Source organism: Galeopterus variegatus, unplaced genomic scaffold, assembly GCF_000696425.1.
Source record: "Galeopterus variegatus unplaced genomic scaffold, G_variegatus-3.0.2 Scaffold1270, whole genome shotgun sequence".
Taxonomy (NCBI): Eukaryota; Metazoa; Chordata; class Mammalia; order Dermoptera; family Cynocephalidae; genus Galeopterus; species Galeopterus variegatus.
The window spans coordinates 352548-379029 of record NW_007727381.1 but is presented as its reverse complement, the minus strand read 5'-3'; the positions used below and the strand labels follow the sequence as shown (position 1 = coordinate 379029).

At 34.6% G+C, this 26482-nt stretch overlaps 1 protein-coding gene across 1 annotated transcript in view; it reads left to right on the top strand.

The window, feature by feature from the left end:
* The window catches only part of PPIL4 (peptidylprolyl isomerase (cyclophilin)-like 4), a 36475-nt gene extending 15247 nt beyond the window's left edge, over window positions 1–21228 (top strand). Inside the window, exons 8-14 of the mRNA XM_008575985.1 lie at window positions 3068–3192; window positions 4491–4557; window positions 6003–6114; window positions 9265–9361; window positions 12896–13043; window positions 20219–20680; window positions 20865–21228. Coding sequence (XP_008574207.1) covers window positions 3068–3192; window positions 4491–4557; window positions 6003–6114; window positions 9265–9361; window positions 12896–13043; window positions 20219–20470 — 801 coding nt within the window. The 3' untranslated portion in view covers window positions 20471–20680; window positions 20865–21228. The remainder of the gene's footprint in view (window positions 1–3067; window positions 3193–4490; window positions 4558–6002; window positions 6115–9264; window positions 9362–12895; window positions 13044–20218; window positions 20681–20864) is intronic.
* The last annotated feature ends 5254 nt before the right edge of the window (window positions 21229–26482 follow it).

Sequence of the window (26482 nt, the reverse complement as noted above, 5' to 3'; positions counted from 1 at the left end):
GGGGATGTGGTAGTGAGGAAGAAGGTGGGGGAGGGGTCTTTGTTCTCAGAAAATGTGCTGTTTTAGGGACCTGAAACTTTCCGCAGCCATTTTGGGTGTTCCTCCTGTCCACCCACTGCCGTCTTAGACATTGGCTAAAACATAATTGCCTAACAATAGGTAATTTATTTTATAGAATATTCTTCAATTTAGGTTTATCTACTTTTGCCTCATGATTAGATATACCCACAGCAAAAGTAATACATGAGTGATGTTGTGTCCTTCTCACATGTCCCATCGGGAGGCTTAAAATATCCATTGCCCCTCATTGGAAGATGGTAATTTTGATCACTTCTGTTTTTCCCCTTAGAACCAATGAACAATCTGTGGCAAGACAGTTTGAGACCTTTCAAATATCTTGTCCTTTGTTGAACTTTCCCTCTAGATTTCGCAGGCATTCATGATTCTTACCTGAACCAATCTTGACTCTGATGGGTGCAAAGCTGTAAATTTCAAACTCTACCCTTCCACAATTATCAGCCTGCATTCTACTGTAAGGAAGAGCCTTTCTTTCTTATCTGCTTGTCTATTATCAGTGTGGACTCATGGATTCTTTTTTGTTTTGTTCTTAATAAACTATTTTTAGAGTAGTTTTAGGTTTATAGAAAAATTGAACAGAACGTACAGAGAGTTCCTGTGTACTCCTTCCCTCTTTCTCCCAGTTTTCTCCATTATTAACATTTTTTATTAGTGTTTAACATTTGTTATAGTTGATGAGCCAATATTGATACATTATTAACTAAAATCCATAGTTTACATTAGGATTCACTTGGTGTTGTACATTCTGTGGAATTGACAAATGTATCATAACAGGTATCCACTGTTACAAGATCATACAGAATAGTTTCACTGCCCTCAAATCCCCTGTGCTCTACCTGTTCATCCCGCCTACCCCTCGTCCCTGGCAACCACTGATCTTTTTTACTATCTACGTAGTTTTGCCTTTTCAAAAATGTCATATAGTTGGAATTATATGGTATGTAGTCTCTTTAGACTGGCTTCTTTCACTTAGCAATATGCATTTAAAATTCCACCATGTCTTTTTGTGCTTGATAGCTCATTTCTTTTGATCACTAAATAATATTCCATTGTACAGATGTACCACAGTGTGCTTATTCATTCACCTATTAAAAGATAATCTTGGTTACTTTCAAGTTTTAGCAGTTATGAATTAAGCTACTATAAACATTTGTGTGCAGATCTTTGTGTAGACATAAGTTTTCAATGTGTTTGGGTAAATACTTAGGAGCACAGTTGCTGGATTGTATGGTTTAGCTTTGTAAGAAACTGTTATACTGTCTTCTAAAGTGGCTGTACATTTTGCATTCCTACCAGCGGTGAATGAGAGTTCTTGTTGCTCCACATCCTTGGCAGCATTTTGTGTTGTTATTGTTTTGGATTTTAGCCATTTGAATAGGTGATCCTGTGTCCTTTTGATATTCACTGTTAATGGGTTTCATCTTCTGTTTTCTGAAACCATCAGTTTCTCTTACTTTATTTGTATTTGTCTGTAATATGATAATTCAACTAGTGTTTTGTAGTATTATTTTTTAACCTCATAGTTGTTATGAATACTTTAAATTTCCTTACAGTATTTTAAAGTTAGCTTTGACTAAGTAGTATAGCAAGTTCTTTTTTAACTCATTAACTTTTTTTCTCATTTGTGCTTTCTTTCTGCCATTACAAGTGCTTTTGAGAACTTGTATTGATTTCCTCTTCCCATTCTGTGTTGTGATACTTCTTATTGGACATAGATTATTGTTGTCTTTTGATTGACTTCAGAAACATGGAACAGATCTTACTGGCACTGTTGCTCCTTATTGTTTCTGATTTTCAAGATTTTTTTGGTGTGTTTATCCAAGAGAAGACACTTTACATGATAATCATATCAGAAATCATCTCTGAGTTTTTTTGAATATATGTATAAAGGAATATTTTGCCCCATCTGAAGACTCATGGTAAATACGAGGATACTTGAAAAAGTTTGTGGAAAAATTGAACTAAAAGATAATAGAAATCTTTCCATGAACTTTTTGAAATACTCTTGTGTAGTTTTTCCACAGTGAAGCCAGTACCATTATCATGGTTCTTTCTTACTGTCACCCTTAGTGGTTCTTCAGTAGGAAGTGACAGGCTCAGTTTAGTGCACTTGTTGACTGTGAAGTTGACTTCAGTTTAGCTCAAGTAGAAGGCCAAAGGGTGAGAGTGAGAGAAAAAGCTAGAAACACTATCCAAGAATTGTTGCTGTTCAATAGTCAACAATAATGTAGAAGGAATTGGGCATTACAAATTGCAGAAGGCTAGCTTCAGTATGATAATATTTTTCAAAATTTTAAAAACTAGCAAAACTAATATATTTCCTAGGGATGCATTCATATGTGGTAGAACTCTAAAGACATGCAAGAGAATGACCAAAAAGGAAAACCAAGGAGCAAGATATTTATTATCTCTGATGAGAGAGGAAGAAGGGTAATGGGATTAGGGGACATTTTCATTCTTAAGCTAGGTGGTAGCATCATGGGTGGTTTTTATTTTCATGCTTCATAACTTAGATATACTTTACATAAATAATTCTCCTTTTTTTAGTATAACAATACTTAAAAAAAGAAAAATTGGTGGTAAAATCGGGGCTTGGAAGCCAGCTAGAACTGGGTTCAAATCTCAGCCCTATTGTTTACTACTGCATGGCTTTGGACAAGTTACTTGTTTAACATTTTTGAATTTCTCTTATCTCTAAAGTGAAAATTGCAGTATTGTTTTAAGAATTAGCAGTATTATATTTGAAGTGTCAAGCACAGTGTTCATACAAAGTATGAGTCAAGTAAATATTAGCTATTAATATTGAGAATACTAGGCACAGTGTAGTTTGAAATTTTGAAATCTTATTTAGATTTCTTTTCCTGAGCCTGCAGTTTATAATGTGAATTTAGGTGTTTTAGGGAAATCAGCATTGTGAGCTTGGATAGGGTATTTAGGATAGAAACCAAATAAAGGAATTGATTTATGTTCTTGTTTATTTATAACTTAGGTGGGAGATCTACCTGATGCAGATATTAAACCTCCTGAAAATGTGCTATTTGTGTGTAAATTGAATCCAGTAACCACAGATGAGGATCTGGAAATAATATTCTCAAGATTTGGGCCAATAAGAAGGTAATCACTAGATTGTGAAAGAGAAATTTAGAGGAATTAGATTTTAGTTGGTGGTTTTCTGATGACATTTATTGTGAGTCTGTGAACTCTGAGTGAATTTTAAACTGGTGAATTTTTACAGGTGAGTCTTTGGACAGTATGGAAGAAAAGTTTGTGTGTGTGTGTGTGTGTGTGTGTGTGTGTACGTGTACGTGTGTGTATACATAGATAAATAATTGAATGATTTTCCCACTCCCAACATAAACATTGTCACTCTAAAACAGGAAATGAATGGAGCAGTCTAAGCCTGGTTCTGTAATATTCTTAACAACCTTCTTTAACATTTGAAATATTTATCTCTTTTAATTAATCTCTCAATTATCAGCAATATATATCAAAATTAATTTAAATCTAAATTTTCCAAAATTTTTCTTTTGGTTTATTTTCTTCTGCATTATTAATACAAAAGTTTATGAAGCTAGTATTCTATGAGTAAGGAGGCTATTTGTAATTGAATAACAAGTATTATGTTTAAGATTTCCATTTATATAATGTTTTCAAAATGAGACTTATGATATATGGGGACAGGGACAAGACAGGCACTTTCAACTCCAGTTTATTGGTCCTTTCACTTGGTTATTACAGTAGATTAGTTCTGTGTAATAGCTATACTTCCAGTGTTAAATTTGAGCATGGTTTATATTAAAATACAAAAATTCCAAAGCATGAGCTAATTAAGCATTTATATATGATGGTACTTCAAAAAGTTTGTGGAAAAATAGGATTAAAAGATAATACAAATCTTTCCATGAACTTTTTGAAGTTCCCTCATATGTATAGATGTTCAAACATTATATTACAGTAACATTAGATATTCTATAATTTATATTTAGACTAGAAATGCGTTATGATTTTTAAAAATTTTTAGTAGTAACCTACTTTTGCCAAAAGAAAATTAAATATTTTTATTTTATTCTTCTTTCAGCGCTTGGGGAATTTAGGACTGTAGGCCTAGGTAGGACATTTAGAGTAGAATTAAGGTTATTTAGTTACTGGATTGGTAAATTATTTTTTAGAAAAGAATTGCTGTTGAAATATAATTCTGTGAGTTTAACCTTGCCTTTTAATAACTGGCTTATTTTGTTCATTAGTTTTGAAAAGTGAGAGTGAATACTTTTTTTTTTTTCAATCTTTTGTTGTTCTTGTTGTTGGCTAGCCAGTACAGGGATTGAACCCTGGACCTTGGTGTTATCAGCGCCATGGTCTAACCAGCCAGCCCTGCTTTCTTTTTTTTAAGTCACTTCAAAACTTTCTTTCAGTTGTGAGGTTATCCGCGATTGGAAGACAGGAGAGTCCCTCTGTTATGCTTTTATTGAATTTGAAAAGGTATGTCATAAGATGAATATATTATTTGGTGTTTATTTTGTCTTTATATGGTATTAAATGTGAAAAATTACAGAAGTTTTTCTAGTTTTTAGGATTGCCCTTTCTTTAGGCACCCAAGAAAATTAACTTTATTGTATTCAAGTAGGGGATAAATTCAATAATATACATATATATCTTTACTTTAGGTTCAGCTACAGTCTGCATGAATGTATCTTTAGAACTTTTCAAGTTTTAAATAAAATTCTTCACAGACTATTAGTGATTTTTCAGTATTACTTAGTTGGAGATATAATTAAATAATAGAGAACTGGACTGGGTGTTAGGATCTAGATATTAATCCAAGCTCTGTCACTGGCCACCTATTGTATGGTATTTGATAGTTTATAATTTCAGTGATGGAATGATACCTGCCCAAGTATAAACAATCAGATTCATCAAACAGACATTGATTGGCTCCCATGTGCCAGATGATGTTCTAAGTGATATAGATACAAAGTTGAATAAAGGTTTGTCTGTATCTTCATGGAATTTATAATCTATTAAATTCTTGACACACATGGGAAATAAATATGATTATAACTAGTTTTTAAAATCTGCTTCTCTTCAAATTGTGTCTAGCAAGGTGTGAGCAGACTAAAGAATAAGATTCTAGGGATATAGAAGGAAATTGATTAGTGCTGAGTTGAAAAGTGTCATTCTAGTCTTCAGATGTCAGAAACAGATTTAGAATTTGTGGTTACTGACAGGAAGTGTTCTTGTGCGGCATAGACCTTGGCATTATAGACCTATAAGCGATTATACAAAACCCTTATAAATAGCTGTGCTTTCAAATTTAGAATTTTTCAGAATTTAGAAAGGTATACTGTGTGCGTGTGTGCACACACATACACATTACGTCTATGGATTATGTAATACTCATCTATGTCAGCATTCCATAATCACAAAAATATTTCTTCAGTGATATGAATAAAGATATAAATGGATAAAAAAATAGGTCATAGCCTCCTGTTAGGTCTGGTGTTACTGCCAAATTAATTTTTACACCAAATTTATGAAAACACTTTCACTTTTCAGGATATTTTGAGGTTTTGAGTAAAAAGGACTGTGGATTTGTATAACACGATTAATAAGTGTATGTATGTCCACTGCAAACAGACAGTTTTTATTCAAAATCCTGGCTCTGACCCTTGCCAGCTGTGTGACCCTTGGCAACTTCTATAGCTCTCTAAACTTTTGTTTTCTCATTGAGAAAATGGAGATAACAATAGATAGTATCTCACAGGTAATTGAGATAGTAGTTGCAAGGCATTTAACAGCATCTGGTATGTAAAAGTATTCAAATATTAATTTATTAACAGCAGACTTTTTGTACTTTCAGTATTTGTTCTAGCTACAGGAATCTTTTCCATAAAGACTTATGCTTGAGTTTTTATACTTACTATCAGGAAGAAGACTGTGAGAAAGCATTCTTCAAAATGGACAATGTACTTATAGATGACAGAAGAATACATGTGGATTTTAGCCAGTCTGTTGCAAAAGTTAAATGGAAAGGAAAAGGTATGTTGGTTGGTCTTCCTTTGTTTCTGTTCTGCTTTGCATGCTTGCATATATAGCCTTTGACTTAATGCTTTTAATTAGGAGAAATGTTAATTGATGTAATTCCTGCCATTTATGGTTTTACAAAGCTGCTGTCTAGAGTCTAAGGTAGAGGGATTGTGTATGTATATGTGGGTGTATTTTAAACTGATGGAAAATATCTATATTTTCTATGTTTGTCTGTATTATGAATTACTTTTAATTACCCACTACAGACATGTGTTTCCAGAGTAATTATTATGACTTTATGGTAGTTTCATTTTTTAGATGCAAAAGTCTTTAAAAATTGTTTTTTTAATTTGTTTGTTTTAGTTGTCATATGGTACAAAATTGAAAAGGCCCATGAAAAGGTAGTAGATAAAAGTCTCTTCCACTCTTGTTCCTCATTTATCTGATTTCTCTTCCCAGAAGTAATCACCATTATGTTATTTTTTTTTCTCTCCTTTAAAAAAGGAAAACACAAAGGATGTAGGCTATATGTATTGTTTCTGTACCTTATATTTTTCATTTAATAGTTTATCTAAGAGATCAGTTCATATTAGTACATAAAATGCTGATTTATTCTTTTCAGTGGCTGTTCAATCAATGTTCTGTTGGATGTATGTACCATGATTTATTGAATCAGTCCTATTAATGGACATTCAGGTGCTTCTAATCATTTATTCTTCTCGGTGCTGTGTATGTAGTACTATGTACTATCTGTACCTATGACATTTCCCACATACGTCAAATAAATTCCTGGTAGTGGCATGTCAGACTTAACGTTGGGTCTGTTGTGTGCTGAAATAATACAAGGTTTTGACTTTTGATGCAAGGTTCAGTTTTGGTAGTTATTCACATGTAATGCTTTACTAGGAATTTTAGTATTACTTTTTCAGTAACATTTCTGTATTTCCTATGATTGTAATGAACATTTTTTTCCCCTTTAATAAGAAAGAAATAGAGTGCACTATTTGGTAGTGAAGTGATGAATTGGTAGATTGTGTTACCTATGGGAGTTCAGAGAAGGGAGAAATAATTAATGAATTGAGTATGCAAGGAAAGCCAGTGGAAGCCATGATTGCTATAGAGAGAGAGAATGACTTGCATGTACTATTAGTTTCTCCCATGAAACCTTCCCTATTACTAGAATACATGACTAGTTTTGACAGTGCTATCTGTTTTAAGAGATTAGTGAAAACAAAATTGAAGTACTGAGATATGTTTTTCACATGTGATAATTGCAGCTTTGTGAACAAAACATCAAGTAAGTATATTCAGGAACAATTGAGCTGCTGGTCTAATGTGGTGTAGCTCTGGTCCAGTAATACTGCCAAGTGGCTCATTATATGGGGCTTTTTTCCAAAGAGCTAATTTAATTTTGTCATTTGGAAAATGTATAAAGCAAGTATTATTATAATTCCTCATTATGGTTAAGGAATTTGAGGCATAATTTTGTGACATGATTTGCCCAGAGTCACATATACTGATGATTTAGACCCTAAATCTAGTTTTTTTCTCTCAATTTTGTCTTCTTCCCAACCCATCCACCCACCAAAGAAATGATACTACTTTCCAAAATTGTTTCAATATAGTTTATTTTATTTAGATAATTTTTAAGTGAAATTTTTCCTGAAATAAAATATGTAGGGGAGAGAAATACTTTGGTTTCGAATGTGCTGTCATAACATACAACTTATTAATTTCAGTTAATTTTAAGATTTTTTTAATATATTATTGATTCACATTTTAAAAATTGAATGTATGTTATGTACCATTCACAGTACTAAGTACTTTCCCTTATAGTCTTATTTAATGATTCCAACAGTTTTGTTAAATGTTGGTATTTTCAGTTTATAAATGAAGAGAACGAGTTGCAGAGAACTGAAGTGTCCTTCCTAGGACCTCCCACTATAGTCAAAATTTGAATCTAGAACCTCTCACTTTAATCCATTGCCCTTTCTATTTTACCATAACTGTCTCATCCATAGTGAAACTCCTAATGGCAGGCACATGGTAAATCATTTTTCAGTGACAAATTGATGCTGTTAGTACTGTTATCAGTTATTTTAACTCTTGTAGTAGTGTGTTTCACATTTATGTGAAACATTGTTTGCTGGCTGTTTTTGTTTCCAAAGGCTCTGGAATTGCTAGGTAGATTTGTCTTGTCTTTGATGCTTACTTCCTTTATTCATTCCCGTTTCCCCCTTCCTTTAAAAATCTGATAATCAAGGTGTACGTAAGATTCACAAAACATCTCTCTGTGTACCTCCAGTTTGCTTTACTTGTACATGTAATCTAGGACCCTTCTATAGGAAGCCTTCACACAAGAAACATTTCCTGGCAGTAGGTGGGGATAGGAAAGGCAGGTGAGTTAGTGGGTCTGACACGTGGATGTGAACTGAATCCTCATCTAGTAGGAGACTGGGCTTGAGAGTAGTGAGGCTGCATAAATGCTCTTCTTTTTTGGTCCTGCCAGTGTAGGCTAGTCAGGATGTAACAGTAGGTCCTATTTTCCTGAAGGGGTTGTTAGTTTCATTTTAAGCACTTTCAGGGAATAAAGGTGCCCCTAAACCCGAATTTCAAAGCAGAGACAGTTTATCTCTGGTGCTCTCACCAACACTCTACTCTCACGTCTCTTTAGTGAACTACATGCATCCTTCTGTCTCTTATCTGCTTGGTGCTCTGTTGAGATTTGGGGGCAAAGTATCTCTTTGTACAGATAAGAAGTCTTTAAAGTCTTGCTTCTTCCAAACTTATAAATCTTTCAGATCTCCAACTCAGGTCCCAAATCCTCAATTTTCCATTGCACTTAATGTTCTCTTGGACTTAATGACTCGATTAAACACTGCGTTATTTGTGTGTAATTTATTAGAAAGTTTAATGTTGTAATATTCACATGTATCATTAGGTGGCAGTATATGGCTGCCTAGCAAAATGAGTATCTGATTTCAGTTAAAATAGCAACGGAGATTAAGTTACTGTGATTCTTTTGTTCTCTTCTCATTGTTTTTGAGTCACCCCGTGTATGCCAGTAATAAAATAGCTCTTATACCTTTCATAAACTAATTACAGTTCTTGTTTAATTGGGCGACTTTTCTTACTAAACTCTTTTTCTTTCTCAATAAATAGGTGGGAAGTACACCAAGAGTGATTTTAAGGAGTATGAAAAGGAGCAGGATAAACCGTCTAATTTGGTTCTGAAAGATAAAGTAAAGCCCAAACAGGAGTATCCTTAACAAGAATCAGCCAATATGTATTGACCATCCTCTATGTGTAGAGTACTGTGTGATGTGTTATAAAAAGTTAGAAAGTTTATAGAAGATTCCTGAATCCAGATTGTTTGTGAAGAAATGACTTAGTTTTTTTATCTCTTTTCAATGTCTTATGTATACTTTGCATTTTTTTTTTTAATTAAAAATTTTTTTGGCATCTGGCTGGTATGGGGGATCATACTTTGCTTTTTCATTATTCTCTATTATTTAGAAAAAGTTAGAGTTGAAAGAAATCTTTAGCCTAATTCTTTGTATTCCCACTCTTAGGTTAAGTACCTTCTTACTTATCATATTCTCAGATCTTCAGCTAAGATTTGTATTTCTGTATATAATTGTAATGTTTTAAATTCCTCATAATCAGACATTTGTTTATTATAGCTAGGCTAGATCTTTTGTGCTAACCATTCTCTTATGTTTAACTTCCTTATCTGGATAACAAAATACTGTAGTTTTGTACAGGATTAGGTTGCTTCTTTCTGTGTAGTATATTGTCATCTTAGCAACAAATATTTATTGGGTTCTTATTGAATATAAGCGTTGACTTTTATAGGATTAAAAAGAAATCATCGACTTGAATTCATGTTCTTCCAAGTTTTTTTTTTTTTTTTTGTCTTTTTTCCGTGTCCGGCAACGGATCGCAACCCTCAGTGTTGCCCCCGTACCGGACCGGGGACCGGCGACGGGATCGCAAGCCTCGGCATTGCTCCCGCGCCTCGCTCAGCCAGTGAGCGGGAGCCGGTCTGTACGTGGGATCCGAACCCTCGGACGGGAGCGCTGCCGCGCTTCCCAAGCGGGCGCACTATCCAGTGCGCCACCGGGCCGGCCCGTGTTCTTCCAAGTTTTAAGTTGAGATAAGTAAAAAGCAATGAAACATACTGTTTATATTATGTCATTTTAATTTGCTTGCTGATTTTTCCCATCATAAATCTATCACTCCACACATTGAACAGGTTATTTCTTTTGTGGTTCTTTCTGGTAAATGATGTCTTTGTTTCCTAGTTTCTGTTGGTGTTTCAGGGATTCTCTTTTCCTGTGCTATGTAGACATTTCTTTCCCAAGTATTAATCAAGGAAAGATAAATATTGGGCTGACCTGTTATTTATTCGTGTTTTAAAATGTGTTGATTGTCTGCAGTGCATAAAGCATTGTGAGGTGTTAGAGCTGGATAAAGTCTGAAGGACACTGACAAAATCAGCTTGAGGAGAGGCTTTCACATAGGACAGACCAAACAAGATACTGTGATCTGTCATTTAAGAGATACAGTTTATATTTTAACCTAATATAGTAATACATTATCTATTCATTCACACTAACACTCACTTGAAACAAAAATTTCATACAATATTTTTATTAGACGTCATGCACTCTATTTTCTATTTTGTATTATTAAAAAAATGCTGGTTGTAACCCACTAAATAGATTTTGCACCTCACTGATGGATTGTGATCATTGGTTTGAAAAATACTGCTCTAAAGCATTTTAGACAGAGGGAGCAGCATGTGCAAAGCACACATTAAGATGAAATCATAGGCAAGGGCTATTGAATTTGTATCTGACAGAGGAGAAGTTCCTGAAGATACTCTGGAAACAGTGTGACATAGTACAAAGGAGAAAAAGAAGTTGGAGATAATGGTATCAGCCCAGGATGGTATGGGCTGACTAGCCATCTTGTGAAAAGCCAGAGGAACAGTGTTTTCCTGTTTGATCTAATGTGAAAGTGAGACACCCCTGAGGAAAGCATTGAGCTGTGACATTGTGAAAGTGGACATGAGTCTCTAGTCCTGAGGAAAGTGAGTCTGCATTTACTCCGGTCCCACATAGAACTAAAATAGCTAGCTGTGCGTGTTGGGCTTCCTCATATGCTTTCTTTTGAAAACTACTATTCTAGCCCATGTCAACCTTCCTCAAAATCCATTTTAGAAGTTGAGATTATTTCCAGCAGCTGTTGTAATAGTTTTATATTTTCTCTTATTCTAAGGCATTATAATATATTAGAGAAAATACTTATCTCCAAATTAAAGCATTATTAAAATTTTTATAACACATTTATATGAAATTTCAAAAAGATTTACTCATAGTTCCACCACCTAGACAAATGATGCTTTTTAATTCTCCTTGGTCCTTTCAATCCTTTATTTTTTATGAAGTTTTATAAAATTATAATCACTGTAGTTGTTTGTTTCTTGGTGGCTGGCTGGTACAGAGATCCAAACCCTTGACCTTGGCGTTATAATACTGCTCTCTAACCAGCTGAGTTAACCAGCCAGCCCTAAGATTATAATCACTGTATATGCAGTTTTTGCTTCAAGCTTTTTTCACCTTTTTAAAAAAAGTTTATTTTTCTCATTGTACATGTTCGTGGGGTAGTTTGTTATTTCAGTACATGCATATATTGTATAATGATCTAATCAGAATTGTTAGTGTGTCCGTCACCTAAACATTTTTCATTTCTTTGGGATTATAACATTCAAGATCCTCCTTTCTGGCTATCTTGAAATATACAATACAATATTGTTAGCTGTTGTCATCCTAGAGCACCAGAATTTATTCTTCCCACTTAACTGTAGCTTTGAAACTCTGTGTTGGTCTACCAACTTCTCCCATGCCCTCTTCTCTCCTCCCCTTTTCATTTTAATTTTCATAAACACATGTTGAAGTGCTATAATATATTTATTTATTTATTTATTTTTATTTTATTTTATTTTCTTAAAAGATGACCGGTAAGGGGATCTTAACCCTCGACTTGGTGTTGTCAGCACCACGCTCAGCCAGTGAGCGAACCGGCCATCCCTATATGGGATCCGAACCCATGGCGTTGGTGTTATCAGCACCGCACTTTACCGAGTGAGCCACAGGCCGGCCCTAATATATTTAAATACATTTTTATTACTAGATATTTTGTTCCCACCTTCTGATATTAAAAATAATCCTATTGTGTATATCTTTGTTCATTTAATTTTTTATAAATTCTTATTAGTATTTAAACATGATAATTATTGATATGTATTGCTAAATTTCCTCCTACAGGACTGAACTAAAAGAAGGGTCATACAAATGTACCTGTTATCTTATATATCTTCCCTGTTATTAGGGCTTATAATATCTTAACTTTTTTCTGGTTAAAGATGTGCCTCATTTTCTAATTTTAAATTTTTTCATTATTGACAAATATCTCTCCTTATTTTTTATTGCTACTTATATTTATATTTCATTCGTGGATACAGTTTTATTTTCCTCTCTGTATTTTTTGCCTGCTAGTTGTTAACTGTTTATTTAAGATCAGGGTTCTTTCTGTTTCTCCTGACTACATAATGAAAGAAAATTTTACTTTTGTTTTAGAAATGTGTTATATGCTTTTGAAGTGCTTTTTGCTTTAAAAAGTTACCGTTAGCCTGTGACCTCCTTTTTTTTTTTTTTTAACCAGATTCTTACGTTTTAATGTCTTACCAGTGTTATTTCTCACCTTTGTCCTTAACTAATGGCTGCAGTGCAAAATATGATCTTATACTAGATGAGCAGGCAGAAGACTCAAAGTCAGGTCACTCACACACAAGTAAAAAACACAAGAAGAAAACCCGTCACTGCTCTGAGGAAAAAGAAGATGAGGACTACATGCCAATCAGAAATACTAATCAGGTACCTCTAATGTGCATACTTAGATATGGAGGAATAAATATTTTATCTCTTTGTAAATTACATCTGAACAGGTATGGGTGTGTTCCTAATTCGAAAATGTAGAATGGTTGCACTGGAGAATGGACTTTAATTTTTAAAAATATATATCACAAATTATAAAAGATTGATTTCGAAGTAACTTTAGTGGACTGTATACTTCCACATTGTGAAGCAAGAGTGATTTCCATACCTATAAATACTCATTCATTTATTCCCATCAAAAACAAGCATGGTGATGCTGAAAAAGTTCTTCTCATTTGTCAGCTTAATTTATCAGCAAATGTTATTTTGTTTAATAATGTTATTAATAAATGTTTATTAATGTTATACTTACAGCTCTTGCCCTCCATATTGTATATGTGAAATAAAAGCAGCACTAGTAATTGATTTGATCATCCCCAAACCTCTCCTCAACAGCATGTTTTTTTCCTTTTTTTTTGGGGGGGGGGGTGTTATTTTTTATTTTTTAAGTTTATTATTATTTTTTTACATTCTAAGATGTTATTGCAGAGCAATTGTGGGGGAAGGGGAGAGAAAAGAAAAGGAAATAGGGTGGGAGAAGGAGGAAGGAGGGGGGATGTGGTTGAGGCCCGTGGTACCCCCCTCATTCCTTCAGGGGAGACAAGGGGGCTTCCAGCAGAGGCTCGGTTGTTGCTGGGCTAGATGCAGATGTCATGGGGTTGTGGCTGAAGCCGTTGGTTCCCCACTGGCCTGGCTTGTGGCGCTTCCTACAGCAGCCTGACATGGCTGTCATTGGGCTGGTTGTAGATGTTGTGGGGGGCATGGCTGAGGCCCCTATTCCTCCCTGCTCCCAGGCTTGGGAGGCCAGGGGCCTTCCAGTCCTTCTAGGTTTTGTAGGTCCTCTTTGGTGGTGTTAGACCTTTACTAGTTAATATTAGACTTTGTCTCTGATCTGTGGATAGTTTTTTCTTTCAGTTCTGTGTTGGATTATTTGCTGTTCCTACCACTTAAATTTTGCAATGGAACTAATTTGTTGTCCTTTGTTTACCTCTAAAATGGAGGAACTTCCTGTGGGGACCAGCACTTGAGCCCTGTAGTTGAGCTAAATTGTTGCTTTGCTGCTGATTCCCTGGGGAAGGCTTTTAGTGCAGCTCAGGTTTTAACTGTTGACTTTTGGCTCTCATGAGGTCTGGTACACCTGGGTTGTGTGGAAACTCTGGTCTGGACCTGAGTCTTTTCAGCAAACTGCACTTCCTGCAGATCTGTATTCCTGACCAGTCTACACTGAGTGGTCCTGCAGTGATTGGGGGACAGATTAGCTGTCCATGCTGTGCCCCATTGTTTCTCCAGTGGGCCCGTCTCCCCCACCACCCATACTCCAAACACTTCCATGGTATGGGTCGTGCATTGGTCCCTTGCAGTGACTCACTGGCCTCTTGAGTGGCTCCTTTTTCAGTTGTTGTGGCTCCTGTGTGGGTCCATGGGAACCCTGTTAGTGGTCTTGCTGGCCTGAGGACCACCAAGGCCCTCTTCTCCCCTTTTGCATCCAAGCAACTTCGTATGAAGGGCACAGCTGTGGCTTTTGCCAGCTCTTGCTCCATGTACTCACCAGCTCCAGCTTGGAAGTGGCCAGGATTCGAAATGGTGGGAGCGATCCTTTCTTTTTCTCTCATCGTGGTTTCTCCTGCCTTCATGAACTCCATAGGTCTCTTCTTCTCTTCCCCTGAGCGCTAGCAGCACCAACTTGGCTGTTGTTGCTTTTTGATAGTTGTAAATTGGTTGATTTGTGGGAGAGAGTGATGCTGAGGACCATCTGTTTTGCCATCTTGACTGGAATCCTGAACAGCACATTATCTAAAACAATGATATTAAAAGTACCCCAAAGAAAATTGATTAAAAATAGAAGAAATCATTTCCAACCTGCATTTTGGCTCTCGGTTGAATAAAAGCAAATTATATCATAGCACTTGCTTTCGTTTTACCACACTGAAGACATTTAAGCTGGACCCTGGTGGGCGACAAGGATTTCAGTAGGCTGAAGTGAGAAGTGAAGGACTCGAGATGGTGAGAATATCAAGCAAAGACACAGAAATGGAGAAATGTAGTATGATAAGGCAAAAAAGGATTTGCTCTCAGGAGATCTAGGTTTACATCTCTATACTGCTAGCCATTGAAATGACCTGGACAAGCTCTAGTATGATAAGGCAAAGTAAAGGATTTGCTCTCAGGAGATCTAGGTAAACATCTCTACACTGCTAGTCATTGAAATGACCTGGACAAGCTCTTTAACGTTCTGAGCCACAGTTCCTCCTTTGTGAAACTGAGATAATATTTCACAGACATGTATTTAAGATTAAGTGAAACAAAATGTATGCCAACATATTCTACACTGGCTATTATTGTTACTACTTCTTTTACTATTATAGTTAAATTACTGTTTTAGAGTTACTTGGAATAGTTTAGTTTTTCTCTGTGGTTATGCCATTAACTAAATTCATATTTCAGTTTGTTTCATTTTCTTTTCAGTGTTTAAGGATTGCTTTAAAAATTTTTTGTTCTGTAGTTTTGAAAACTATTTATATGTTTCCAAAGTGAAATCTATAAAGTGGTACATTCAGAGAACTTAGTTTCTGTCCTTGTCCCCTCCACCTTTCCTTCTTCCTCCCTCTAGGTAACCATTTTATGTGTTTTATGGTTTATCCCTCATTTAAAAAAAAATTTCAGCAAATACTTTATACATATATTATATATAAATATATTCTTAGGGCCGGCCCGTGGCTCACTCGGGAGAGTGCGGTGCTGATAACACCAAGGCCCCGGGTTCGGATCCCATATAGGGATGGCCGGTTCGCTCACTGGGTGAGCGTGGTGCTGACAACACCAAGTCAAGGGTTAAGATCCCCTTACCGGTCATCTTTAAAAAAAAAAAAAAATATATCTATATATATATCTATATATATATATATAGATATAGATATATATATATATATATATTCTTAGCACCCTATTTTCTAGATAGCATACATTCCTCCTCCTTGCTATCATCCAGCAGAGGTACAATCTCTTCTTTACATAGTCCTTCAGCTATTTAAAGATTACCCCCAGTTTTTAAGCTGTGTATCTTTGTCAGTTCCTTCAGTATTCCTCACATGAATCAGCTGTAATAAAAGCAGTAAAGCTAACATCTTTTTTTTTTGTCCTTTCAATGTGAGGTATGTTCTTTTACTCCTATTTCACAACAAAGAAAGTGAAAACAAGGGCCGGCCTGTGCTCACTTGGGAGAGTGTGGTGCTGACAACACCAAGTCAACGGTTAAGATCCCCTTACCAGTCATCTTTATAAGAAAAAAAAAGAGTGAAAACAAAGAAGGTTGTTACTTGCCGATAGTTTTACACAGTTACTAAATAATGGAACCACAATTTAAATTCAGACTTGTACTCCTAACTACTCTTCTGTTGCTCTTATCTGGACAATTTTCTTTCCTAAGTCCTATTATTATTCTAATATAATTTGTCCCATAGTACAAATTCCAATGTGATCTAACAGGAATGTCTCCTCCTTCTTAATTTTTATACTATGTTTATTTAGTCTAAAACCACCCCAATCTTTTTTAATGGTGGCTGTTATCACTTTCCTATGAATATTTAGCATGTTTTCTACTAAAACACCTTAATTCTCCTCCCATCTGCTGCTTTTAGCTACAGCTTCTCATCGTGCACTTGTAAATGGAATCTTCAATGAATTTATGCCTGAGATAAACATCGGTGTGTTTGAGATAATCATTGTTCTTCAAAAATTCAAAGACTGGCTGCATTTTAAGTCTGGTCCCCAGTACCCCCTTTTTGAATCTTTTTGATCCTGCTGTTTGGTTACTTAAAACTTTGTAGTAGCAAATATCCTTCTCTTTTGTTTGGGGAATGCTGTTAGTATTTTATAAAGAATTTTAAGGCAGTTGGAAACTATAAAATTGTTAGATTCTGAAAACAATAGTCTCTTAGCTGTTTTTCCCCTCAAAATGAATTAAAGTAAATATTTTTTGATTTTATACTTTGATTTAATAATATAGCTACATTAATTTTCTCTTATTTTCTTTTCTTTTTAATAAAACTCAGAATCAATATTTAAGATTTCAGTGAGCCCCAATTTTTTTGTAGTATTTTGATTATCTTCCTTTTGATTTCAGTCTCAGAAATATAATCATTAAAGGAAATTTTCACTACTAGGTAAATTTCATATGTAGCTCAATTTTCCTATTTGTTGGTATTTTGTTTGGTGAGTTTGGTTTCCTAAGAATGTTTTAACTTATTTTTTAAAATTCTTTTTTATTGAATGACAGACAACCTGACTATTCAATTCGAAAACTTCTCTGTTTAATTTTTCCATCTCATGTCTTAATTCCAGAGATGTTTTTTGTGTTATTGAGGTTTGGGTTTTACTGGGGTTGCAGGAAATGAGTACTCAGCTGCGGCTGAGCAGTGTTCATACTGGTTGTCAGTCCTCCACTGGGGTTTTCATAGTGTTTGTATTCTTGTAATTTGGGACTCTATTTGTGCTGTCATTTTAATGATTTAAAGGTTTTTTTTAGTGACTTAGATTTAACTACATATTTGATTTAGTCCCAGAGACCTGAGCAAGGATAGCTTTTAGTTAGATTAGACCTTTTTTGACTGCTTTACATCACGTTATTTGCTAGGTTCAGTTGATTGGTTTAAATTGGCAGTTTTGTGTGTTTTTTTCCTTTCCTTTTGTGCCACATGCTAGTTTAATCACCTTATGTCTTAAATGTATAAAACAATAGAATTTTTAAAAGTCCATATTAGAAAGGACTTAGACTTCATGTGATTCATTTCTCTCACTTTAGGTAGGAAGATACTGACCCCGCTGTGGCCCTTAAGCTTTTGTAGTTTATTGGGAGACCTAGAAATTTAACATTTATTTCGACTCATTCAGATGTTGGTTTTTGTTTTGTTTTGTTTCATTATCCTATACCACCTCTCCTTTTCAATTTTGTATGTCAAATTACTGGTAAATTACCTGCAACCTATGCAGATCTCTTGAGTCTCTGTTTCCTTATTTCTAGAATGAGGATAATATTGCACTCCTAAAGCACAGTGCTAGCACAAACTTAGAGGATCTGCTCTTACATGGCTTTATTCAGCCACCTCAACTTTTCTTCTATGTATATGCAGTGCTAATTCTTCCTTGCTTCTCAGTTTCCATTTACGCTACTTCCCTTAGCTGCCTTGCAGCCAATCCAGACCCAAATCCACTCATCTTTTGAGGCTCATCTCAAATCCTAACTTTTCCATGAAACCTTCCCTAAGAAATCTAACCTCAGGATACTTCTTGTTGGACACATCTCCTAAATGGCAAAGATCATTTGAACCCAGAACTGCCTTACTTCAAAGAGATAAGAGTGGTTTTAAAGTTTCAATCCACTTCAGCTTTTCGGCTTCCTCAATTTTTTTAGAGAAGTAAGTACTACGTAACCTTTCATCTCTCATTTTATCATTTATTTTAAACTTTACTCAAAGCATTAATTAATTAATTAATTATGACCGGTAAGGGGATCTTAACCCTTGTCTTGGTGTTGTCAGCACCATGCTCACCCAGTGAGCGAACCGGCCATCCCTATATGGGATCTGAACCCATGGCCTTGGTGTTATCAGCACCGCACTCTAGTGAGCCACGGGCCAGCCCCTCAAAGCATTTAAATGCCTATTGTATAATAATGTGCTGAGGGTTTTATGGAATTATACATTAGCTGACAGTCTCTGAAAAAAGTTTATTGTCTGAACCAATGCAGAAATAAGTATACTAGGTATACAGACAGAAAAGTACGTACAGATATTTACATTTTGTATATGTAACAGCACAAAAAATTCATTTATCAAGTAATGTCATATTTTGCTAGAAAATAGTTGGTAAAGGGCTAAACCAAATACCTGCTCATTTTCTTTACCTCATGGATTCTTATAGAATAACAAGAACTACTGGGATTGTGTAGAAAATTGTAAATCAGTTTATAATGTTGTATTCCACAAACACAGTAATTTTAACGGTCACATTGGATCTATTTTCACCTACTGTAAACTTTGTGCCAGGCATAAGTAAGATACAGTATCTAGACAGTATGTGGAATCATATTCATTTGCTTAAAACCTAGTCCTTAACCATGGGTATCCATCAGTCTGGATTTTAAACCCTGACATTTATATCTACTGTAATCATATCTTTGGTGATAAAGTTGGGACCTTTGAGAGTTCAAGCCTTAAAATTTTGCCTTTTCTCTCAGCAATAAGAAAGTTGAATTTTACAAACGATGTCTTGAAAGAGCATTGGCTGTGATTAGATTTCAGCCCTTTTCTGAGATACTTGTTTTAATTAGTGTAGGACACATACAGAAACAGAATTGTTAAGTTAGTCCTCTTCTATGTGGGAAAATTACTACTACTATTTAATAATTAAGAATAGAATTAAATGTTCCCATTTTATTGTCTTTGGAGCAATAAATTATTTCAGTGTTTCTTAACTCATTTTTAAGAATGAAAATAATTTTAACAAGAACATATATCAGATTTATTAAACATGGAAAATTTATTTGAAGATCCGGAGAGGAGCTGTTATAAAATAAAACACTTGAAAAATTAATCTCTCAGACCAAAGTATGCAGTATCTATTTTCTTTACATTTCAGACTGATTGACTTGGCTAAGACCTCTTCCTGCTATGCTATTTATATTATGTCTTCCATATTGGATTCTTATGGGAATTTTAGTAGTTTTATTTTAGATCAATGATGGAATCATATTTTAGGGGAGATGGAAAGGTGACTACTATACATAATCAGAATTCTTGGTATTGCAGTGTTGCTCTAAAAACTTGTTCTAATTTCAGTTGGGCTATTTCACCTCCATGTTTTTGTATATAATCCTTCAGTTCAGCCGAAATATTAGATACAAAGCAATAAGATTGATAAGAAAAATGGTTAAATGTTTTTCTGAATTATTTTTGTTTTTTAATTACAAGATTCTTGGCATTCGTGGTAGTGTTCAGATTGGAGCTGTTACAACATCTTGCTAATGGTGAACTTTTCTAAGTTTTATTAATTGACAGTGCCCACAAAATGATTATTTTACTGATTCACTTGTAACTCTCTCTTCATTTCTTTGACAGGATATCTACAGGGAAATGGGGTTTGGTCACTATGAAGAAGAAGAAAGCTGTTGGGAGAAACAAAAGATTGGAAAGAGAGATCGACCTCAGAACAGAAGTCGTAGCCGATCTCGAGAAAGGGATGGTCACTATAGTAACAGTCACAAAACCAAATACCAGACAGATCCTTATGAAAGAGAAAGGAGTAAAAAGAGAGACCGAAGCAGAAGTCCAAAAAAATCCAGAGATAAAGAAAAATCTAAGTACAGATGAAAGATGAAGAATTAGAAACGAGTGGCTAACATATTTACTTTTGTTTAACTTAGAATATCAGGAAAGCAGATGTTCAAATTTTGTGTCAAAGCAGTTAAAGACTCTGCTTGTTCTTTTTTTTTTTTTTCCACACTAGGGTTATGGCCCTTTCAGATTAAAACTGGTTTTTATAGGCCACTGAAAGACAAGAGTTCGATATTTTCTTTGTACATTTTTTTTTTTTTTTTTTTAAGATGACCGGTAAGGGGATCTTAACCCTTGACTTGGTGTTATCAGCACCACGCTCAGCCAGTGAGCAAACCGGCCATCCCTATATGGGATCCAAACCCGTGGCCTTGGTGTTATCAGCACCGCACTCTCCCGAGTGAGCCACGGGCCGGCCCCTTCTTTGTACATTTTTTATACTAATTTTATTGTTATGTATAAATGGTAGTCTTCATTTTTAAAGTTTTTCTCATTTTCACTTTTTTTAAATAAAGTATTCCATACTACAAAAATACATAAACATGTATATATAAGATTTAAGGAATAATACGTATAAATATGTGTACCCATCAGCCAGCTTAAGAAATAGAATATTATCTACATTTTAGAAGTCCCTTATGTGCCCTTTTCCTGTCGAGTAATTATTATTCAGAATTTTATGTTTATCATTTTCTTGCTCGTTATAGTTTTCCAACATTTGTGTTTATCCCTAAATGGAATGTTGTTAATTTTGTATGTTTTTGAATTTATATAAATGGAATAATGTATGTTTACTTCTGTGACTTTCTTTTTTCAATTTAGCATTTTTTGAGAGCCATTTATTTTTATTGCTGTATAGTATTTTATGAATATGCCACACCTTATCCATTCTTCTGTTGGTGGATGTTTGTGTTTTGTTTGTTTATTTTTGTTTTTACTATCACAAACAATGCTGCCATGAACATTCTGTATCTAGGAGTGATATTTCTTGGTCGTGTGGTCTGAGGATCTTCATCTTTACAAGATAATGCTAAATTATATTCTAAAGTGGTTGTGCCAGTTTATACTCCTCCCAGCACTATGTGAGTTACCTTTGTTTCACGTATCTCCAGCATTTGTTAATTTCAGACTTAAAATTTGGCCAATCTAATGAATGCTAAGTGGTATCTTACTGTGATTTCCAGCAAGAAGACTACTACTATTATTATTATTATCTTTATTCTTCTATGTGTAAGGTGTCATTTTTTTTTTCTGGCTGCTCTTCAGGTTTTCTCTTTATCACTGGTTTTAAGCAATTTGATTGTGATGTGCTCAGTGTAGTTTTTTTCATGCCTCTTCTGCCTTGGCTGTTTAACTGTGGGTTTATGGTTTTGTCAACTTCAGAAATTTTTTGGCATTGTTTCTTCAATTATGTTTTTCTCTCCATCTGCTCCTCTCCTCTTCTGAGGTTCTAATTACTTGTATATTAGGTCACTTGAGGTTGTCTCATAGTGTACTAATGCCTCATTCAGCTTTTTTTAAAGTCTTTTTTTCTCTCTGTTGCATGTGGGTAGTTTCTATTGCTGTGTCCTCAAGTTCATTAATCTTTTCTTCTGAAGTATCTAATCTCCTTTAATCCCATTCAGTGTAGTTTTTTTTTTTTTTTTTTCCCTACCCCAGACATTATATTTTTAATCTTTAGAAGTTCCATTTGGGTTTTCTTTTTTATCTTCCATGTCTCACCTTAACATGCTCATGCTTTTCTCTTTGGGGAACATCTGGAATATGTATTTATAATAACTTTTAATGTACTTGCCCATTCTATCATCTGTATCATTTCTGGTCTATTTATTGATCTCCTCCCATCCCATTACTGGGTTATAATTTCCTTCTTTGCATGTCTGGTAATTTTTGTTTTTTACATTGGGTCCTGGAGTTTTTTTGTATTCCTTTAAATATCTTGAGCTTTGTTTGGGGACATAATTATATTACTTGGAAACAGTTTGGTCCTTTCCTAGCTTGCTTTTAAGCTTAGTGAGATAGGAACAGAACACCCTTTAACCTAGGACTAATTTGGCCCACAACTGAGGTAATACCCTTCTGAATAATCTTCCCTATTGTACGATTTGTCCATTCTGGCCATTGGGAGCATAAACTATTCTGAGCCCTATGTGAACTCCCAAATTGTACCTCCCGTGCCTTTCTGGTGGTTCTTTCCCAGCCTTGGGTAGTTTCCTCACATATGTACACTGATTGGTATTTAGCTGATGACTCAAGGGGAACACTCTGTAGCTGCCTCTCCAGTACTCTGCCCTACAAATTTTACCTTGGCTCCCCTAAATTCTCTATCCAGGGAGACTCCAGGTTTTTTTGGATTCCTTTCCCTAGCTTAGAGCTATGGCCTGGAAACTCCAGGTAATAAGCTTGGGCAATTGTAGGGCTTTCCTTGTTTGTTTTTCTTCTCTTAAGAGTAACTGTCCTGCACTGGCTGTTGTCCAATATCTGAAAAACTTTGTTGTATATGTTTTGTACAGGTTTTTTTGTTATTTCAAATGTAGAAATTAAATCCTGTCTGTTACTTCATTTTGGCTAAAGTGGAATGGAAGTCTCATTATTTGAATTTGCAGTTCCTAAATGCTAACAAGGCTGAGCATCTTTTCATATGTATTATATTCATTCCTAATTGCACTCTGTGGAAAGCTTGTTTCATGTCTTCTGCCCATTTATAGTAAGTATTGTCTTTTTCTTATTGATTTCTTTAAGGAGTTTGTTAAAAAATAGATTGTGGATGCTAATTCATTTTTACTATTAGACATTGCAAGCATCTCTTTTTGTGGCTTGTCTTTTCTTTCACCTGTTGATGCCCTTGGATGAGCACAGGTTTTAAACTTCCCCCCAACTTTTTAAATGAAAATTTTCATACTTACATAGAAAAACAGAAAATGATGAATACATTCCACCCAGATTCAGTAGTTAATAACATTTTGTTGTTGAACAATTTGAAAGTAAATTGAAAGCATCATGACATTTCACCTTTCAGTATTTCCCCATGCATTTTCTTTCTTTCTTTTTTTTTTTTTTGGTAAAGGATGACTGGTAAGGGGATCTTAACCCTTGACTTGGTGTTGTCAGCACCACGCTCTCCCAAGTGAGCGAACCAGCCATCCCTATATAGGGATCCAAACCCGGGGCCTTGGTGTTATCAGCACCACACTCTCCCAAGTGAGCCATGGGCTAGCCCTCCCCCAAGCATTTTCTAAAAAAGTGTCCTATGTCACCACAATACTGTTATCACAATTAAGAAAACTAACAATAACTCATTAGTATAATAATATGTGGTCTATATTCAAATTTCCGTGATTGCCATTTTTAGGTGTTGGTTTGTTTTTAAACCCAGACTCCGTCAAAGTTCATGCATTGCCTCTTGTTCTTGTCATTTTACTTTCTTTTAATCTAGAAGCGTTTCCTGCCCATCTCCCCATCTTTTTTATAATTTATGACATTGACTTTTTAAAGAGTTCAGGCTAGTTGTTTTGTAGAATGTTTGACCATTGTGCAATTATTTGATGGTATCTTCATGATGTCCTCTAGTCTATTTCCTATAAAGTGGAAATTAGGTCTAGATGTTTGATTTTCAGAATTAGGTTATACATTTTAGGCAGAAAATGTAAAATTTAGTGGCAGGTTTATCAGCCATTTCTCTTTTTTTGTGCTGTTTATATTTTATTTAAGAAATCTTTACCTATTCTGAGGTAATAAAAGATATTCCGTATATTTTGAAAGTTATAAAGCTTTGTGTTTTTACATTTAAATCTTTAATTCATATTGAGTTGTATGTGTGTATGAGTATGGTGTGATGGATCCAAATTCACTTTTTAGTTTGTTTTTTTTTTTAAACGTGAATATAACCAATTGTCAAAAGCACATTATTGAATAATTTGTCAATTCCCCATTGATCTACGATTCTGCCACTGTCATGTACAAGTTTCTATATATGGGTAGGTTTTGTTTCATGGACTGTCTGTTCCATTGGTTTATTGTCTATCCCAGGACCAGTACCAAACATATACATTTCTATTGCTTTATAGAAAGTCTTGATATTTAAACAAGTTTCCCCATCTGTTTTTTCATTAGGAATGACTTGGCCCTTTGTTTTTTGCATCTTTGGAACCAACTTGTCAAGTTTCCCAAAGATTTCTGTTGGGATATTAATTGCATTTGCATTGAAATTTTGAGGGAAAAAAATCATAATATTGAATCTCCTGACTCATAAAGCTAGTATATCTCTTCGTGTAGTTCTTTAACCTCTTAGAATTTTCCTAGTAAAGCTTTTGAACACCTTTTATTGGATTTACTCATAGTTTCCTTTCTTTTATGTTCTATATTGTAAATGTATCTTTTAAAAATATAATTTTCTGTTTGCTAACCTAAGAAGTTATATTTTTGGTTAATGCTATTATACCCAGCCATTTTGCTAAGCTCTTACATTTAAAATTTGTCTGTGGGAAGGGTTCAGATCCCCATACCAGCCAGCTGCCAAAAAACAAAACAAAACAAAAATACAACAGAAACAAACCCAGGAAAATGTATTCATGTTTGGGCCGGCTGGTTAGCTCAGCTGGTTAGAGCTTAGTGTTATAACACCAAGGTCAAGGACTCAGATCCCTGGACTGGCCAGCTGCCAAAAAAATGAAGTTAAAAATAAAATTTGTATGATTTTGGGGTCTTTTATGTGGACAATAGTATCGGCAAATAATGAGGTTTTTTTTCTTTCCTAATTTAAAAAATTATTTAAAAAAATATGTATGCATGTATTTGTGGTATTGGTATTCTTATAGTGCTAAAATTTCTAGTGTAGTGTTGAATAGTGATTTCTAGTGATTTTTAGCTGGCTGAAATTTCTACTACAGTGATGAACTTGGCCTATAATTTTCCTTTTTTGTATTGCTGTCATCTGACTTTGGTGTCCAGGTTATAGAATAACTTAGGGAGTCTCTCTGTCTCTCCCCATCCCCACCCCTTGGAAGAGAAGATAAAGATTTAAATTATCAGTCCCTTGAAAGTTGGATAGAGCTTGCCTGTAAAATTTTCTGAACTTTGTATTGTGTTTATTTTGTGAGAAAATTTCTTAACTATTGATTTGATTTCAGTGATTATAGAATTATTAGCCTTTCTGTGTTTTTAGTGTTAGTCATTTTTATTATTACATTTTTCTGGGAATTTTTCATTTTCATTGAAATTTATTGATGGAGTTGCTCATGGTTTTTTGTTCATAGTAGATTTTTACTATCCTTTTTTACCTTATTGATGAATGTCCTTATGTTTTAATGTCTCATAAATAGCATGTAGCTGGATTATTTTTATTTTAATCTTAACTTTAACTGTAGAATTTAGTGTATTTTGATGTTTACTGATAGATTTGAATTTATTCCTATCACATTTTGTGCTTTTTGTTTTCCCCCCCCCTCTTCCCCCTCATCTTTTTTGTTTGGGGGAATTACCTTTGAATTTTACCATTCATATTACTGTGTAATGTTCACCTTCTTGTGTAATTGAAAGTCGCCCTTCTTACAACTTCTGTGCTGTAATCATCCAATATCTTGGTCTTAGCTTGTGATTTTTAACCTTTAAATTAGACCTTGTGATTATTACTATTTTTATACAGATAGTAGTCTGTTTAGATATACTCACGTGTTAAACAGTTTCTTTACTCACCATTCTTCTTGCATCTCAGACTTTTCATCTAGATAAGTTTCCTTCTTTCTGAAGCATGTCCTTTGATGTTCCTTTAGTGACAACCTAAAGGATTGTTGATGGTAAACTCTTAGTTTTTGTTTATCAAAAATACTTTTAATTCATCCACAGTCTTTAAAGTTGATTTTCTGTATGCGCAATTATAAGTTGACAATTACTTTTTCTCAGTACTTTGAAGATATCATTCTGTCTTTTGACTTGTTATTGCTGTGAAGTCTGTTGTCATTCCAAGTGTCATTTTTTTGGATGTAATGTGACTTTTCGACCTGGCTCCTCTTTTGCTGTTAACTAAGCTTTTCATTTTGAAGACAATTG